The 20341-nt window shown below is 42.4% G+C and overlaps 1 protein-coding gene across 1 annotated transcript in view; it reads left to right on the top strand.

Moving 5' to 3' along the window:
* The first annotated feature begins 15239 nt into the window (after positions 1 to 15239).
* The window catches only part of DNAH8 (dynein axonemal heavy chain 8), a 313022-nt gene continuing 307920 nt past the window's right edge, over positions 15240 to 20341 (top strand). The window contains exons 1-2 of the mRNA XM_039467518.2: positions 15240 to 15632; positions 16086 to 16220. Coding sequence (XP_039323452.2) covers positions 15240 to 15632; positions 16086 to 16220 — 528 coding nt within the window. The remainder of the gene's footprint in view (positions 15633 to 16085; positions 16221 to 20341) is intronic.

The raw sequence follows: 20341 nt of genomic DNA on the forward strand, positions 1-20341 counted from the left end.
CATATTTTGTGTTCACTGGAAGGCTTGGTCATCACTGTGTCTTCAATGACTGGCTCATAGTAGATGCTCATTAAATACTTCCCGTTGTTAAAAGAATAAATGAGAATGACTAGTGGTCACCTAACAAAAATGAGGTTGAGCAGGGATGTGTATGGCACTAACCACCTGGCCACTGTCAAGATGTCTGTGTCTCTCATCTCAGCTTTTTTCTGCATCTCAGCTTCATTTTGTCAGACACGAATCCATGAGACTAGACATTTGGCAGCTATCCTCTCACTAGGAGAGGGAGTAAACTCTCCTTCTGGATTTTATCCAGTCGGCCTGGATTTTATCAAATTGGAAAATCCAGGAAGGAGCTGTGATTGGCCTTGCCTAGGACCTGTGCTTACTCCTGTGATTGGATCACTGTGGTTGGAAACCTGGATTAGAACCGCTTGGTTGGAGTTCGGGGAAATTCATTCCCCAAAAGAGGAGGAATTATGTTTTTATAAGAAGGGAGGATTGCTGGGCAAACTGAACCATAGATGTCCACTGCAAAAGGATGGGCAGGATAAGGATTTCAGCTGAAATGTTGTGCATACCTCAAACTTATTGAGGATATTTCATCAAAACACAGTCTATTAGAACTACAGAACTTCTCTATGGACCTAGACCTTAAACCTTTTAAACCTAGGAATTGGGGCAAAACACAAACTCTCCATATACTGTACTTTACCACTGAATTATTGAAAAGACTCTCAAATTGTCTTCTTTTGCATTAATCTTTTTTTTTTTTTTTTTTTTTTTTAATGGACTCTTTCTCTGTCACCCAGGCTGGAGTGCAGTGGTATGATCTTGGCTCACTGCAACCTCCGCCTCCCGGGTTCAAGCCATTCTCCTGCCTCAGCCTCCCAAGTAGCTGGGATTACAGGCCCCCACACCTGGCTAATTTTTGTATTTTTAGTAGAGACAAAATTTCATCATGTTGGTCTGGCTGGTCTTGAACTTCTGACCTCACGTGATCCACCCACCTTGGGCTCCCAAAGTACTGGGATTACAGGCATAAGACACCGTGCCCAGATCTTTTGCATTAATCTTTCTGGTGAGTTTCTCAGAATATGTGAGATATAAAGCATGTAAATGAATAGGAAGACTCAATATCATAAATTATAAATTCATTTATTAATTAATCTATTCATGCACTGAAATTCCAATAAAAATCTCAATAGAGTTTTAATTTTTCTCCTTTCTTTCTTTCTTTTCCTTTCTTTTCTTCTTCTTCTTTTTTTTTTTTTGAGATAGGGTCTCACTCTGTTGCCCAGTCTGGAGTGCAGTGGTGCAGTCTCAGCTTACTGCAGCCTTGACCTCTCAGACTCCAGCCATCCACCCACCTCAGCCTCCCAAGTAGCTGAGACTATAGGCATGCACCACCACACCCAGATAATTTATTTTATTTTATTTTTTGTGGAGACAGCATCTCACTATGTTGCCCAGACTGCTCTTGAACTCCTGAGCTTAAGTGATTCTCCCACCTTGGTCTCCCAAAGTGGGATTACAGGTATGAGCCATAGCGCCTGGCCCAGGGATTTTCTTTTCTTTTCTTTCTTTCTTTTTTTTTTTTTTTTGAGATGGAGTTTTGCTCTTGTTACCCAGGCTGGAGTGCAATGGCGCGATCTCGGCTCACCACAACCTCTGCCTCCTGGGTTCAGGCAATTCTCCTGCCTCAGCCTCCCGAGTAGCTGGGATTCCAGGCACGCGCCACCATGCCCAGCTAATTTTTTGTATTTTTAGTAGAGACGGAGTTTCACCATGTTGACCAGGATGGTCTCGATCTCTTGACCTCGTGATCCACTCGCCTCAGCCTCCCAAAGTGCTGGGATTACAGGCTTGAGCCACCGCACCCGGCTGGGATTTTCAATTAAAACGAACACACAGATTCTAGATTCTGTTTTTAGGGTCCCAAATAGGCAAGACATACTGAATAATAATTAAGTAGGGGAACATTCTCTACCAGATAACAAGACTTTGTACAAACTACAGTAATGAAGATGGTATGAAAAAAAAGACAGTATGGTGGGGATCCTGGTATAGTTCAACAAATGGAAACTGCGGTAGACAGCTCTAAGATAACCCCAGTGATCCCCACCTCTGGGTATTGACAGTCTTGTCTACTTCCCTAACCTTGAATATGGGCTGGATTTAGTGGCTCACTTCTTATACAAAGAGCATGACAGACATGATAAGGTGTCACTCTGTGTCACTTCTGAGGTTAGAGAATGAAAAGGCTGTGATTCTTATCTTGGGAGCTCTGTCACTTTCTTTGATCTCTCACTTGGAGGGTAAGCAAGTTGTCACATTGTGGTCTACACTAAGGAGAGATGCATGTGGCAAGGAACCAACATCTCTGGTCAACAGCCAGTGAGGGCCACATGCCTGCCATCAGCTACACAGTGAAATTGCAAATGGATCCTTTTTTCAGTAGAGCTTCGAAATGACTGCTGCTTTGGTCAACCCCTGAATCATTGTCTTATGAGAGACCTTGATCCAGAACTACCTAGCTAGACCATTCCCAGATTCTTAAACCACAGAAACTGTGAGATAATAAATGTTTATTGTTTTCAGCTGCTAAGTTTTGGAATAATTCGTTGTACATTAATAGGCAACCATTATACACACAGACACTATGTTTGTGTTTGCATCTGTGTATATATATTATGTTAGTGCTAGTGGAGAAAAGATTAATAATTGTTCAATGAATGGGTTAAGGATAATTGCTTATGTATATGATAAAAACATCTCCATTTCGTACTATCAAGGAAAACAGAAGTCCAAGAGGATTGCAGACACAAATGTGAAAAGGCAAAACTTAAAACCTTGAAGAATAAAATACTAGAAAATGCCTTTGTGAATTCATGGTAGTAGTTTCTTAATGAGATGCAAAAGCACAAAGTATAAAAGAAAGCTAAAACACATCCTAAAAGGTAAAAAGTTAAGCTACAGACCAGGAGAAAGTATGGGCAACATACATGGCCAACAAAGGTTCAGTATCCAGAATATGTAAAAACTGTTAGAAATCAATGAGAAAAAGACGCACAACTCAATAGAAAAAAATGGCAAAGAGAAGAATGGGCAGTTTACAAGATAGAGAACAGAAATAACGTATAGGCACATGAAAAATTGCTCCAAGCCTGCCCAACCCCAACGCTACTAAAAGTACAAAAATTAGTTGGGTATAGTGGCACATGCCTGTAATCCCAGCTCCTCGGAAGGCTAAGATGGGAGAATCACTTGAACCTGGTGGATGTTGCAGTGAGGCGAAATCATGCCACTGCACTCCAGCCTGGCTAACAGAATGAGACCTTGTCTCAAGAAAAAAAAAGAAAAGAAAAAAAGAAACAAGTAAAAAGACGGCCAGGCGTGGTGGCTTACGCCTGTAATCCCAGCACTTTGGGAGGCCGAGGTGGGTAGATCATGAGGTCAGGAGTTCGAGACCAGTCTCACCAACATGGCAAAACCCCATCTCTCCTAAAAATACAAAAATTAGCCAGGCATGGTGGCGTGCACCTATAATCCCAGCTACTCAGGAGGCTGAGGCAGAAGAATGGCTTGAACCTGGGAGGTGGAGGTTGCAGTGAGCCGAGATTGTGCCACTGCACTCCAGCCTGGGCAACAGAGCGAGACTCTATTAAAAAAAAAAAAAAATCGCTCTAATTTTCTGGTAAATAGGTAAATGCAATTTAATATAAAAATGACGGTTTTTAATGCTCTTGAGAGGGACAGAAATTAAAAAATTAAAAACCTGTCACCATCAAGAGTTGGTGTGGATGTAGAACAACTGAAGTGCATAAACACTTGCTGCTTGACAGACGTTGGAAAGTAATTTGGCAGTATTGAGTGAAGTTGGAGCGAGCACATCCTGGGATCCACTGCTAAATATGTATCCTAGAGGGTTTTTGTGTCTGCACTCCATCAGACATGTATAAGAGACATGGTTTGAATAGCAAAAAAAGAAAGGAAGAAAAAAATGATAAAGCCTAAATGTCTAACTGTAGGAAAATAGTTTGTGTTATTTTCCTTGAGTGGACTATTACACATAAGTAAAAATGAATGAACCAGAGGTACTATTCCAACACAGATAAATCTCATAACAGAAATGAAAAAAATTACAAGTTGCAGAAGAATACACATAGCACAATGCCATTTTTTTAAAGTTTAAAAATATGCAGAATGACATAATGTATTTCCTAGGGCTGAATACACGTCTAGTAACGGTACAGGAAGTGCCTGGGAATAAACAAATTCAGGAACATGATTTCCTCTAAGGGGCAGCAGAGGAAGACATAGGGGAGGGATGTACTATGGAATTTCACTGTGTTTACAATGTTTTATAACTCAAGCTGGATGTGGGGATAATGGAGAGTTGTATTATTCTTTTTAAAATATTTTATCACACATTAAAAAAAACTAAAAAGTAACAAGCACCACACATAGAAACAAAAGGGAAGACAGTGATAGTGGGGAAGGAAAAGTTTGGAAATGGTCCTGTTTGAGAAGACACAAATTCCAAAGAGTTTAGAAGTGCTTTGTCAAACTTAAAAATGGAGAGAGGCTGGGGATGGTAGCTCACACCTGTAATCCCAGCACTTGGGGAGGCCAAGGAGGGTGGATCACGAGGTCAGGAGTTCAAGACCAGCCTGGCCAACATAGTGAAAACCCGTCTCTACTAAAAATACAAAATTCGCTGGGTGTGGTGGTGCATGCCTGCAATCCCTGCTACTCTGGTGGCTGAGGCAGGAGAATTGCTTGAACCCGGGAGGCAGAGGTTGCAGTGAGCCAAGACCGCACCATTGCGCTCCAGCCTGGGCAACAGAGTGAGACTCTATCTTGAAAAACAAACAAACAGAGAGGTTCTCTAAAAAAAAAAAAAAAAGGTATTTATTTGAACGTAGGGCATCACAATGGGAATGTGTGTGCCATATTAAACTACGTGCATATTCAGGGAGATAAGGAAAACAAAAGTTTTTAAATGAAAAATAAGGAAGATTATGTAATTGATTTAATTATTTTTGGCTACAATGATCAATAGTAAAGGTGATGTCTGTAAGGGTGGTTGCCTCGCTGGGAGTTCGGACACGCCCATCTCCCTCTGAGCTTGAAAATTTACATTATGTCAATCATCTAGCTCCGCCTTGGAAATCCCCTCTGCACTCTGCACCTAACCCCACCCTTGGAAATCCCCTTCGCACTCAGCACGCTCACCGGAAGTCCCACCTACCTACCAATAGCAGCTTTCGCTGTCCACATCCTGTTTCTCCAAATCCAGTCAAAAGCCTTCACTCCCTATAAAACCCCACTCCTGAGAGGAATCAGGGTGACTTCCCTAGCCTCTCTCTCCAGGACCGTGGAACCTCGCCCGGAAGCTGAATAAATTGGCATCTAATTTTCTTGTGCTGGCCTCAGTTTCCTCATTTTTAACTCCGCAATAAACCTTCAGAGAATAAACTTTACAACGTCCGTCTAAGGAAGGACAGAGTTCTGTGCAGATGTCCTTGCAGAAGTATCTTTTTGCATAGGTTGTGATAGCCTTTGTACAAGGTTGTAGTTTCACAGAGTCTTCTGTGATAGTTTTGTTATCAGGCATACAAGCATGAGACCCTTCTTTTCATAGCCCTTCTCAACTCCAGATTTTAGGATTTTTATAAAACACTTCACACTGACATGAAAACTTTCACATTCTCCTTTTTGGTGGAAGTGGTGTATTAATTTTCCCAGGGACAATGTAACACATATAAGAGACATGGTTTGAATAGCAAAAATAAATAAATAAATAAATAAAAACAATGATAAAGCCCAAATGTCCAACCACAGGAAAATAGACAGATTGAAAACTAGTACAGGCCATGATGGAAAGAGAGGTTGGACATGCCTCATTATACCCTCCTCCCTCTTGGAATTACTGATAGGACACTCTTTAAGTCTGAGAAGAAACATTTACAATCTGTTTTCTCTGAAGCCTGCTATACCTGGAGATTTCAACTGCATGATAAAACCTTGGTCTCCACAACCCCTTATTGTAACCCACACATTTCTTTCCATTGAGAATAACTCTTTCAACCAACTGGTAATCAGAAAATTTTAAAATCTACTTATGGCCTAGAAGGCCCACCCCATGTATTATATCTTCCTAAAACGTATAAAGCAAGCTGTTCCCTGGCCACCTTGGGCACATGTTGTCAGGACTTCCTGAGGCTGTGTCATGGGTGCATACTTAACCTTGGCAAAATATTTGCAAAATAAACTTTCTACATTGATTGCGACCTGTCTCAGATACTTTTGGGTTCACAGTTGTTTAGGTTCTTGCTGTCAGGTGTTTTTGGTTTCTGCATTGGCAGAGCTTTTTGTTTGCAAGTAGAATGGACCAATAAATAAGATATAAATGTGCCATTATAGCCACAAAATGACAATCCTTCAAGAAAACCTCAAAGGAATGAGCTGTGGATAGTTATTCCATATTTATATATGTTTTACTTGAATAACTGGCTACTTAAATTGTTATTTGATAATATGATCATGTGGTACTTTAGGGCAATTATAGCATAACAAATATTGATAATCTGTGCACCTTAATTGCATCTTCCCTACAACAACGAGACATTTCCAGTTGGTTGTTTTGACATTTTTATTTCTGTCAAATAGTATCATCTTTCTCTCAATCGATGAGGCTTGAAACCAAACTCATCATAGAGTTAGACATTTTTGGTACTGGAAGGGAACTTAGAGATTATCTCAACTCCCCCATTTCTTTTTACAAATGAGGACATCCAGTCATAGAGCAGTTTCACATCCAAGGGTTGGTCAACCAAACAGTTATTTATTGGGTAGCACAGTCACAGGACTAACTCACTTTCCCTGATTACAAGTTCAGTGCTTTTCTTTACTGCATACACTAATACTGAATGACTACAAATAGCAGCTGGCATTGATTTAGTTATTACCATGTACTACCGTGCTAAGTGTTTTTATGCGTGTTCCCTCCTCATATTTTCAGGGACACTTAATTCTCAGGATCATGGGCACTTACTGTCTTACGTAAGTGCTGCATGGGGGTTACTTTCTATTAAGCCTTAAGAGAACTCAGGTACACTTTTCCTGTATCTCAGGGATTCTCAGGGGTGCTATCATTTGGCAGTATTCCATGAAACTAGTTTTCTGCCAGAGTTAATGAAACTATTGCATGGATCACAGTGCTACAAACCGAATACAGCAACACATGTCTTTAGAACCAAAGCTCTGTCCCATGTTTAGTATTATTTCTTAGGAATATATTTTCAGAAGAGGCATTTGTAGGTTAAAGCAAATGAATGAATATATTTAAGGCTCTTTATTAAGGGATATGATATTCTGTTTTGTTTCTTACTGTGAGAATAGAGAGGTAATAGAGACAGGAAAAGATGGCAAGTATAAAACCTGCCCCAGCTCCATCAGTGCCAAAAGTAAACAAGATTCGATGGATGAGAGAGAGCACTTAACTACTTACAGGCCAACAAATGGTAGGAGTATCACATGGGAGGCCAGTTCCTCCAACCCCAAGTCCCACTGGGCAACCTGTAGGCTCAGATGCAGGCAGTGGACTGGGAGTCAGGTAAAGAATTTAGGGCTAAGTGCTCAGCATTTTTTGTATCGAGCAGTAAATAAGCTAGTCCCTCTCCCCTGGGAAGTGAGCAATTGTGCCTTGTCATGCATGGTCGCTGTGGCCTCCTTAGTTGCTTACGGATTAGCTAAGAAGCAGCTCAGGGTTAGAGGGCAGGTAGGTCTTGCATTTTGGCATACTCGGCAAGGACTTGCAGGAACTGCCTGCCCTCATAAGCTCATATGGTATAATCACTGAGTAATGTCTGTTAATATGGATGAACCAGTTCAAGTTGTGATTTTTTGTATTCATTGCCTTTTTTTCCAGTTGACGGACCTTTCAGTCCTCATTCCACATTGATCTGCTCTGCATTCAAAGTCTGACTTTAACAACTGCCAGACAAAATAGTTTATGTAAGAAGCTATGTTTGCTCATTCTGCTTACAAGCAGAATGTCAGAGAATCCTTTGCCAGCCAAATTTCACAAATCCCCTAACTCAGTGACCAAGTGCAGCCCCCCAGAGGAATGCCCCTGAAGATGATAACATCTCTTGCATGAATCTTTTCTTGCCAAAGTTCAAAGATCCCAACTCATGTCTTCCTGTACATAAGATAATAGCTGATAGGATAAATGATTATGCCTCTATAATCTATAACCAGATGTACCCTCAAACCCCAACCTTAATGAGATTTTTACTCTAAGGTAACTTCTGAGCTTATTTGATGTAACTGCTGAGCACATCTGATGCCACTTCCCATCACATGCCACCCCCTGTACCTAAGCTTAAGCACTCTCATAGAAACTCTCTGAAAGACTCTCCCGAATTGCAATCCTCAGTAAGACAGCTGAATAAAACTAATTTTAATTATTTAAAAGACTGAATTTTTTTCTTTACTTAAGACACCCAACTAGAAACGGACCGCTCACACCATGTCAGGCAGTTACAACAAAAGCAGAAACATACTGGAAAGGGGAGGGGTAGGCTTGGGAGAGAAGTCACTTTTCCCCCAGAATCTTTCTCTCGCATCAGTCACGTTTCTGAACACACTGATTCACCAGGAAACATTTTTTATTTTCTCAAGGAAAATACTCATTAACTTCAGAAACTGTAAAGGTCACAGAAAACATTATTTTATATATTTACATATTTCCACGAATACGCGGGAATCCTCCCAAGGCCCTGGCACCGCACCCCAAATCTCCAGGAAGCAGCCCTTCAGTGCCCGGGGTCCCCTAAACAATGTTTCAGTCCTCTGGCTCGGTGGGGTGGGTGCGTCCTTTATTGGGGAGCGCGGGGGCTGCCCTTGCCCCTCCAAGCCGAAAGGAGGGGCGTGTTTCGGAGCCCTCGCGGCGCGCCCCGGAGCGAGCCTCTCTCGGATTCCCAACCGCCAGCCTCGCTCGGGGCCGCGGAGGCCAGAGCAGCTCCCCCGGGGCAGCGCAGCCGCCGGGCCCGACCTCGGGGTGCTGAGTGGTCGGTCCATCTGGACCCGGGGCGCAGCTGGTGAGTGCGAGGTCGGGGCGCGCTGGGAGCCGCCGGCCCCGACCCGGAGGCCCTGCAGCAGCCAGGTTCCCCGCCCACTTTCCTGCTTTTTGGGGGACTGGAATCCACGCTACAGGTAAGTCCTCCGCCTCTGTTAGTTGAACCCAGGGCCTCCTGCTTCAAAACCCCAGCTGAGTCACTGCCCTTGGTCAGTCTCTTCGCTGGACAACTAAGTGACTTCACACCCACTCCCCGTTTTGAGAATGGAAAACCAAATACCTCACGTTCTCACCTATGAGTCGGAGCTAAGCTATTGCTATGCAAAGGCATCCAGAGGGGTATAGTGGAATTTGGAGACTCAGAAGGGGAAAGGTGGGAAGGAGTGAGGGATTTAAAAAAAAAAAAAAAAAAAAAAAGACATATCGCGGCCGGGCGTGGTAGCTCACGCCTGTAATCCCAGTACTTTGGGAGGCCTAGGAGGGAGAATCACGAGGTCAGGAGTTCGAGACCAGCCTGACCAACATGGAGAAACCCCGTCTCTAATAAAAATACAACAATTAGCCAGGCATGGTGGCAGACACCTGTAGTTCCAGCTACTCAGGAGGCTGAGGCAGAAGAATGGCTTGAACCCGGGAGGTGGAGGTTGCAGTGAACTGAGATCTCGCCATTGCCTAGGTGACAGAGACTTCGTCTCAAAAACAAAACAAAACAAAACTACGTATCACATGTAATGTAGACTACCTGGGTGACCCTGAAATCTCTGACTTCACCACTATCCAATGCATCCATGTAACCAAAAACCGCCTGCACCCCAAAAACTATTAAAATAAAATATGTATACCCATATATTTAAAAAAATTCAAAAGTAAAACAGAAAAAAAATACCTAATTCCTCCAGGCTTATTTTCCGTTCCTCTACCTTTCTCATTCCCCTCTAGCCCAAAAGCCTCATCACTGAATTTACCACTTTTCCCAAGCTAGTTGTGGCTGTTTTTGCTTCTCTGCTTTTGTACCCCACCGTCTCCATCTTCTCTCTAGAATGTTTCTCTCTCCCATCCTCTACTGACAGCTCTTCTTTAGACTTGACTCAGGTGACACCTTCACTGTCAAGCTTTTTTTGAAGAAGTTTTGCTGCCTGCTAAGCATCTTTAGCCCTTCGTTGATTCACCTATTATTGACATTGACCATCTTGTGTTGTATTCAATAGTCAATAGAATCAAACACCAGTTTGATTCTGTATTTTGCTTTGAAGAAGTCCTCAATCTTTTATGTAGCCACGGTGGCCCGGCATGCAGAAGACACTCAATAATGTTGAATGAACTAATGCATTCAGGGATGGGGTTACAGAAATGGGTACAAGAGAAAAGGGTATGGTTGAATTGGTTGTGCCCAGCACACAGGTGTGCAACTTGCTCACTTACTGTAGTATTCCTAGGTGTGGAGAAGTCCAACACCTAGAAATCCTCCTGAAAATAACCAGGGATGACCATGTGGAAGTTCACTGAATCCTTAAAATTGAACTTAAGGAGAAGGGATGGTGGGAATTGAAAATGATTGCATCCAGCCTGGGCAGCATAGTGAGATTCGGTCTATACAGAAAAACCAAAACCAAAACCAAAAAAGAACAGCCAAGTGTGATGGTATACACCTTTAGTCCTAGCTACTCAGGAGGTTGAGGTAGGAGGATCGTTTGAGCCCAGGACCTGAGGACTGCAGTGAGCTGTGCTTGCATGACTGTGCTCCAGCTTGTGCAACAGAGCAAGACGTGAAGGAGAGAAGGACCCAGAGAAAGTGAACAAGTGTTGATGCCACAGTCACTCTGTGTCCTTTGGGCCAGCAGAATGTGAATGCTTGGGGGTAAATTCATAGGGAATTTTAGGTCCTAATTTTTAATTTTTTTAAAGACAGGTTCTTACTTTGTCACCCAGGCTGGAGTGAAGTGGTGCCATCTCAGCTCACTGCAGCCTCGAATTCCTGGGCTCAAGCTATCCTCCCTCCTCAGCCCTCCAAGTAGGTGGGACTACAGGGGCATGCCACCATGCCCATCTAATTTCTGGCATTTGTTGTCTGGGCTGGTTTTCTCCATGTTGCCCAGGCTGGTCTCAAACTCCTGAGCTCAAGCGATCTGCCCTCCTTGGCTTCCCAAAGTGGTGGGATTACAGGCATGAGCCACCATGCCTGACCTTAGGTCCTAAATTTTTAACTCCTAAGATATGTAGACAAAAGAAAACACACACACATATTGTATGCTACCATATATGACACATATAATACAACTAAAATATACACATGATTTTTTTTTTTTTTTCGTGACAGCCCTTTCCTGGGATGCCATGAGACAAATGAAAAGTATCTTTCTCTATACTGGAAGAAAGATACACATAATAATGGTCATAATAATAATAATAGGTATCAAATCATTGTTTGCCATATATGCTGTAGGATGTGCTTCACAAGAACAATATGACAATAGCTAATGTGTATTAAGCATTATTATTTTTTTGAGAAAGAAAAAAGAATAATAAGAAAAAGAATAAAGAAGAGGAAGAAAGAGAAAGAGGAAGAGGGAGAGAGAATGGGGGTATTGCTTTAATGCCCAGGCTAAAATGCAGTCTAAATATGGGTATGCCTATAATTGTCCTTAATAATGGAGACATAAAAGAAAATGAGGGAAGAGAATAACAAACAAGGAGCCAACCAACATTTCGTTTAAACTTCTAAGTTGATATGATGTGGTACTGATAAGAGTGTATATATTTTGTGTAAAGTGGAGAGTTCTATAAATGTTAATTACGTTTACTTGTTCCAGATCTGAGTTCAAGTCCTGGATATCGTTGTTAATTTTCTGTCTCATTGATCTGTCTAATATTAATGTTGAAGTCTCCCACTATTATCGTGTGGGAGTCTAAGTCTCTTTATTAGTCTTGTATGTCTGGGTATTCCTGTATTGGGTGCGTGTATATTTAGGATCTTTAGCTCTTCTTGTTGTTGCATTGATCTTTTTATCATTATATAATGTCCTTCTTTGCTTCTTTTGATCTTTGTTGCTTTAACGACTATTTTATCAGAGGCAAAAATTGTAACTTCTGATTTTTATTTATTTATTTTAGCTCTCTGTTTGGTTGGTAAATCTTTCTCCATCCCTTGTTTTGAGTCTTTGTGTATCCTTGAATATGAGATGGGTCTGGATGCAGCATACTGATGGGTTTTAGTTTTTTATCCAAATTGTCTGTCTTTGGATTTGGGGATTTAGTCGATTTAAATTTAGAATTAACAATGATATATGTGAGTTTAATACTGCCATTTAATATTAGCTGGCTATTTTGCCCATTAGTTTATGTAAATTCTTCATTATATTGATGCTCTTTACTTTTTGGTATTTTTTAGAAAGGCTGATACTGTTTGTTCCTTTCTATGTGTAGTGGTTCTTTAAGAAGCTCTTGTAAAGCAGGCCTGGTGGTGATGAAATCTCTGAGTGCTTGCTTGTTCACAAAAAACTTTATTTTCCCTTCACTTATGAAGCTTAGTTTGGCTGGATGTGAAATTCTTGGTTGAAAGTTCTTTTCTTTAAGGATGTTGAATATTGGTCCCCACTCTCTTCTGGCTTGTAGGGTTTCTGCTGAGATATCTGCTGTAAGTCTGATAGGCTTCCCTTTGTGGGTAACCTGACCCTTCTCTCTGGCTGCCCTTAGTATTTTCTCCTTCATTTCAATCCTGGTGAATCTGACGATTATGTGCCTTGGGGTTGCTCTTCTTGAGGAATATCTTTGTGGTGTTCTCTGTATTACTTGGAGTTGAATATTATCCTGCCTTACTAGGTTGAGAAAATTTTCCTGAATAATATCCTGAAGTGTATTTTCCAGCTTGGATTCATTCTCTTCGTCACATTCAGGTACACCTATCAAGCGTAGATTAGGTCTTTTCACATAGTCCCATATTTCTTGGAGACTTTGCTTGTTCCTTTTTATCCTTTTTTCTCTAATCTTGTCTTCTTGTTTTATTTCATTGAGTTGGTCTTCGACCTCTGATATCCTTTCTTCTGCTTGATCAATTCGGCTGTTAAAACTTGTGCATACTTCATGTAGTTCTTGTGTTTTTCAGCTCCATCAATTCACTTATTTTCCTCTCTAAATTGTGTATTCTTGTTAACATTTCGTCAAACCTTTCTTCAAAGTTCTTAGTTTCTTTGGATTGGGTTAGAACAAGTTCTTTTAATTCACAGAAGTTTCTTATTATCCACATTTTGAAGCCTGCTTCTGTAATTGGAACACACTCGTTCTCCATCAAGCCTTGTTTCGTTGCTGATGAGGAACTGTGATCCCCTGCTGAGGGAGAGGCATTCTGATCTTGGGTATTCTCAGCCTCTTTTGGCTGTTTTCTTCCCTTCGTTGTAGATTTATCCATCTGTGGTCTTTATAATTACCATCTTTGTAATTGGGTTTCTGAGTGGACGTCCATCTTATTGATTCTCAGCGCCGAAATCTGAGCAACCCACTGCGCCGACCAAATCAGCGGCGTTAAGATTGATGGTGCTTTTCTGACTCTCAGAGGCACCGGCAAAACCGCCTTGCCGGTCACAAGAGTCGCGCTGGCGACCCGTGGGGCTCCTCCGCTGGGAATCTCCTGGTGCGTGAGCAACAAGAATTCATGTGAAGGTGTGGCGTCCTCTGGTTCTTTGTGCTTTCACTGGGAGCTACAATCCCGAGCTGCTAGTGATCAGCCATCTTGGATCTCTCTCATGATTTTTTTTTAGAAAAGAACCATACAGAAAGTTAGAAAATTAGAAAGTAAAAATTCTTCTTCTGCTTCTCTGCTTCAATCTCTTTCACCCAAAGTGATTCTTGTTAATAATTATTATGTATTCTCCCTGGAAAGCTTATAATTTACTTTATCAAATCTGAACTATTACTGATTACATTTTTTTTGCCATTCTATTACATGCAAATTAGGTATTTTATATAATTGCATTAAAATGGTGAGAAACAAAAAAAATGCTGCTGATTAAACCTTTTTAAAGTGTTCATCTTAAAATTGATGAAATACTGCATATACGCATATACACACTTCACAACATTTATACAGGTGGTGTTATTATGTAATGTGTCTTGCTTTTTTATATAACGATATGTCTCTTAGAGAGTTTTACATATCTGCATATATAGCCCTACTTCATTATTTGTATCAATAATGATGCATTAAAATTTTATTGAACAAGGGTAGTATAGTACAATTAGTGGGCCCTTCATTAAGGGACGTCTTGGTTGTTGCTAAGGTGAGTGTGTGTCTGTGTGTTTTCTTGCTTGTTTTTGCTATTACAAACATGTTGCAGTGAACCACCAACCTTGTGTGTATGTGTGTGTGTGTGTGTGTATATATATAGATAGATAGTACATGTATGTGTGTGTATATGTATGTGTATCTATATATATGTGCTCATAACTTCTACACTTTTTAATTATTAGAGCTTTTCTGATTAGGTAGGCTGGATTTATGCTTTCTGTAGTATTGTTGCCTCAGTAAATAGTCACAATCACTTTTCGGTGTGAACTTTCTGATTAGACTTGGAGTTACTTATTTTGGCTGCTAAGAGGATGCTTTTATGGGTTGGAGGCTATACCCATATAGATGAGAGGGCAGTCAGTGGAATGTCTGATTGATGAACTGTATTGCATCACAGAGTTCCTTGAAGCAAAGAACATTTAGAATCCACGAAGTTCTTTGCTCAGTCTCTTGCACGGTGAGTACCTGGCAGTGATCTCCAGTCGGTCCTCTAATGCAGTGACTCTCAATCTTTTTTAAGACACCTGAGGACACGTGCCTTCCAATGAATTGCCGTGGCGACTATGACAGGGATGGGATGTGGGTGAAGGGACAGTCCTCCAGGGCTATAGCATTATCAAGAGTAGCATTTAAAATTTGAAAAAGCTCTCAGGTGTGTGTGTGTGCTGTTCCGCCTAAAAATATCACCTCTCCGGCCCCATAAACTAAGCTTCTTCAGGTAATACGGCAAGGGAGAACTTGATGATTTTGCTACTTGTCTAGCTAAAAGGGGAGGAATAAAAACATGCAACGCTCCGTTTACTGTAGTTTTAAATGAACCTATGTTATAATTCCAGGTTTTGAACTATAAGGCCTTCTGCACGGCGGAGGATGGAGAAGGATGCTGAAGAAGGGGGTGCACCTCCTGCGGGAGAAGAGGCTCCTCCCTCTACAGAAGAGGCTGCCCCTCCCCGTTCAGAAGAGGATGAGGCCGCGCGCCCTCCAACAGTGGAGGCCCCGGCAGAAGATAATTTCTCTCTTTCCGCACAAGACGCTGTTCCTCCTGTGGAGGATTATCAGGATCTCATTTCTTCTGAAGAAGGGATAGTTCTTCCAGATGATAATGAGCCGGATCTGAATAGAGTTCGACCGAGGCTCGGACCACGACCGGTTCAATCAGTGATTTCGGAAGTGCTGTCCTCGCCGTCTTCCCGGCGGTCCTCCCGATACCGCCGGAGCATGAGTGGGATTCCGAATCTACAGGAAACATTAAAAGAGAAACAGGTTTGCTTCTAATAAGATTTTCCATGCCAACGACTTTTCCTTTTTTTTTTTTTTTTTTTTTTTTTGAGACGGAGTTTCGCTCTTGTTACCCAGGCTGGAGTGCAATGGCGCGATCTCGGCTCACCGCAACCTCCGCCTCCTGGGTTCAGGCAATTCTCCTGCCTCAGCGTCCTGAGTAGCTGGGATTACAGGCACGCGCCACGATGCCCAGCTAATTTTTTGTAATTTTAGTAGAGACGGGGTTTCACCATGTTGACCAGGATGGTCTCGATCTCTTGACCTCGTGATCCGCCCGCCTCAGCCTCCCAAAGTGCTGGGATTACAGGCTTGAGCCACCGCGCCCGGCTGACTTTTCCTTTACAAATGCGAAATACTTTCACTTTACAAAATATGAAATAGTTTGATGTTTTTTCTTCAGAATTGCAATTTTTACACTTGGTTTTCATTCCTCAGGCAAGATTTAGAGAAGCAAGGGAAAGCCGAAGACTGAAAATTGACCCTTCATACAAATATATGTTTGAAATTCTAGCAGAAAATCTTGGCCTGGACATAGTAACTGTTGAAGAATTAATTTTGGATTGCCCATCTGTAAGTTCAAGTCTTATCATTTTATACATATATACACATATGCTTTAAGTTCTGGGGTACATGTTCAGATCTTGCAGAATTGTTACATAGGTATACACGTGCCATGGTGTTTTGCTGCTGTATCCATCCGTTCCCCCCCACTCCCACCCCCACTCCTGTCATCTGCATTAGGTATTTCTCCTAGTATTAGCCCTCCCCAATCTCCCCACACCCTGCTATCCCTCCCCTAGCCCCCCACCTCCAACAGACTTTGAGAAAGTGATTAACTTAAGAAAATAGACTTGTCATCATCAACAACAACAACAAACCATTTATTTATTTATTTATTTATTTATTTATTTTTGAGAGGAAGTCTCCCTCATATTTCCCAGGCTGGAGTGCAGTGGTGCGATCTCGGCTCACTGCGACGTCTGCCTCCCGGGTTCAAGCAGTTCTTCTGCCTCAGCCTCCCAAGTAGCTGGGACTACAGGCATGTGCCATCATGCCTGGCTAGCTTTTTTTGCATTTTTAGTAGAGATGAGATTTCACCATATTGGCCAGGCTGGTCTGGAACTCATGACCTTGTGATTCCCCACCCCCTGCCTTGGCCTCCCAAAGTGCTGGGATTACAGGAGTGAACCACTGGCACCCCGCCCAAAAATCATTTAGACAGACAAAGTTGGGGCAGGGCACAGTGGCTTATGCCTGTAATCCCAACACTTTGGGAGGCTGAGGTTTGAGGATTGCTTGAGGCCAGGAGTTTGAGACTAGCCTGGACAACATGGGAAAACTCCTGTCTCTCAAAAAATACAAAAATTAGCTGGGCATGGTGGTCGAAACCTGTAGTCCCAGCTACTCAGGAGGCTGAGGTGGGAGGATCTCTTGAGTCTGGGCAGTGGAGGATGAAGTGAGTACTCCAGCCTGGCTAACAGAGTAAGATTCTGTCTAAAAAAAAAGCAAAAGAAAAGAAAAAAGAAAAAGACAAAAGTTGGAATTTTACTAACCAGAGAAGAAGCTTTATTTTATGTAATTACAGTCAGTTGAATGGTATTTCTGGTCAGGTCTACTGTTGTGGAGGAAGAAGAGAAGAGTTAGCAACTAGGATTTTGACTAAACTGCTAACTCAAAATGATGTCAGAAGTTAGAGGGTTTGTTGAGTGACGGCAGGGTAATAAATTACAAGTACAGGTTATATGAACTACATATGCCAATCACTTGTAGAGAAAAACTGCAAAAATAAGTCAGGGAACAGTGACTATTGTATGAGTATACAGTAGTAGAAAATAGTGGTGTGTAGTTGGGCAGGATGGGAGGGGATAGAAGATGGGGGGGGCAAATAAATAGTGATGTGACTGCAGGTCGGGTTACCATATGTCTCAGGGTGCCAGGGACAGTTCTGGATTATGCTTATTTTCCTGGCATCATTAACAGCACCTCCTGACACTACTAAAATTTTTGGATTAATTGATATGGTCACTCTAATTGCAATAACATAGGATACACTTGTTATAGCTTCCCTCCTGATAGCTCTGGTTACAAGATAATTTTCAATAAAACAACCATTTGCTTCTTGGGCTTTTTCTCAACCCTAGAAGTGAATGGGGCTGGTATCCCAGAAAGACCAGTGAGCAGGTGCAGACTGCTGGTGAGCTGACTGTCTCACTGAATGCACTGGTGAGAGTGTTGGGGTGAGGTGGGGTTGCAGTGAGGTTGTCACTACGAGGGCCATATCCCCTGCTTTTCTAGGGGTCATGAAACATAGGCAAAACTCTTTAGCTTGCTCTTGGAGCCAGGGTTCTATGAAATAGTGCCTAAAAGAGCTAAAAGGCTCACACCTGTAATCCCAGCATTTTGGGAGGCTGAGGTGGGCGGATCACCTGAGGCTGGAAGTTTGAGAACAGTCTGACCAAAATGGTGAGGCCTCGTCTCTACTAAAAATACAAAAATTAGCCAGGTGTGGTGGCATGCACCTGTAATCCCAGCTACTCCGGAGACTGAGGCAGGAAGATCCCTTGAACTTGGGAGGCAGAGGTTGCAGTATGCAGTAAGCTGAGATTGCGCCACTACACTTCACGCTGGGTGATAGAGTGAGACTCAGACTCAAAAAAAAAAAAAAAAGACCTACTTCCTTGCCTAATACTAAGTTCTGCAAAACTGTCTGCACTTCATATTGTGCAGTATCCTTCTAAGAATATGGTCCCGGCAGTTCTCTGACAGTATGAAGGGGATTGCTCATTTTCCTGGTCCTGGTGTGTAGTTGTAACAGTGAGATGGGGGATATTATTGATGCAAAGACATCATAATAATGACAAAACAGAGAGAGTGCATGGAGATGTGTATATAAAACAAGAGGTGCCATAACAAGCAACTGGAAGTAGGCTGTGGTTTCCCAGGTCACCAGTTTCCTGTTGGAATTTTCTGCTGTGGTCAAGGCTGGCTTCACGGACATATGGGCTGTGTAGTTATAGAGACCCCTCTGCTTAGAATGGCACTGTGCTTGGTTTGATGATCTTTTGTCACCATTTTGAAATTCTTGATAATTTTTTAGTAAATGTCTTGCATTTTCATTTTGCACTGGGTTCATGAAATTCTACAACTGGTCTTGCCTGTGGACAATACCAACCAAACAGTAAGAGAGTTTTCTTTGCCATTCTCTAAATTGGGTTGGTTTGCTGGTCCCTTCCTCAATGACTATTCTAGTTACTGTGGTGACTCTGGCTACTACATGTCTTTCTAGTCTCTCTAAGCAATTGGTACAAAGCAATCTTATAGGTATCTCTGAGATGATGACAATGAGATGAAGGGAAGGCCAATTTCTAAAAAGTCATTTCTTTTTTTTTTTTTTTTTTTTTTGAGACGGAGTTTCGCTCTTATTACCCAGGCTGGAGTGCAATGGCGCGATCTCGGCTCACCGCAACCTCTGCCTCCTGGGTTCAGGCAATTCTCCTGCCTCAGCCTCCTGAGTAGCTGGGATTACAGGCACGTGCCACCATGCCCAGCTAATTTTTTGTATTTTTAGTAGAGACGGGGTTTCACCATGTTGACCAGGATGGTCTCGATCTCTCGACCTCGTGATCCACCCGCCTCGGCCTCCCAAAGTGCTGGGATTACAGGCTTGAGCCACCGCGCCCGGCTAAAAAGTCATTTCTTATAGGACCAGGCTTCAGGCTTGTCCCAAGGATCTTTCCTGCATTTGGTTAGGGAGGAAGCCAAATAAATGATCAATCTTGTTTCACCTGAAAATTGCTGGGCCACAAATTTGGATACCACCACAGCTGAAATCCCTATACCCTCTGCAAAGGGTATAGGCATAGGCATTGCGGCCTGATCCTGCCTTCATGAAAGGGTAACTGCTAGAACTAAGATGGGGAGGTGGGCACCTGCAGAACTGGCAATCCCACTTTAAGTATTTGCCATCTGAATTTCTGGGTTGGCATTCTTTGGAGGAATTCTTACTGGCTAGCATGCTAGTCAGGAAGTAGAAGTGCTATGTGTCTGCAAACCCTTCTGTTTGCTATTCCTGGGGTATGTCTCAGACTTTGGGTCCACGTGGTTAGATTCTACCTTTAAGACCATTCTGGTCCAGGCCAGACACTGCTTAGGCTGCAAGGAATGGAACATGCAGGCATTAAGGGAAGAATCAAGCTGGAAAAGGTATTTCCTTAAGAGTTGCTTGTGAGTATGCAAAGCCATGGTGGAGGGAAAATTGTGGACCCAGTAGGGAAACCAGTGTCAAAATCTGAAAGATTAGAATGCTTGTTTGGTTGAAGGGAAAAGGCAAGGACATATGGTAAGTTGGCATCAAGGTTGGTGACCAGGTGAGTAAGAAGATGGAACAAGGCATAAGGGGTGGCATGGTTTGGTGTGGTGCAGTTTAGGAAATTGGGGGTATATGGAAAAGTATTTTTTTTTTGAGAAGGAGTTTTCCTCTGTTACCCAGGCTGGAGTGCACTGGGGTGATCTCAGCTCACTGTAACGTCCACCTCCTAGGTTAAAGCAATTCTCCTGCATCAGCCTCTTGAGTAGCTGGGACTATGGGTATGCACCACCATACCTGGGTAATTTTTGTAATTTTAGTAGAGACAGGGTTTCACCATCTTGGCCAGGCTGGTCTTGAACTCTTGACCTCAAGTGATCCACCA

Source organism: Saimiri boliviensis, chromosome 4 (genome assembly GCF_048565385.1).
Source record: "Saimiri boliviensis isolate mSaiBol1 chromosome 4, mSaiBol1.pri, whole genome shotgun sequence".
Lineage (NCBI taxonomy): Eukaryota > Metazoa > Chordata > Mammalia > Primates > Cebidae > Saimiri > Saimiri boliviensis.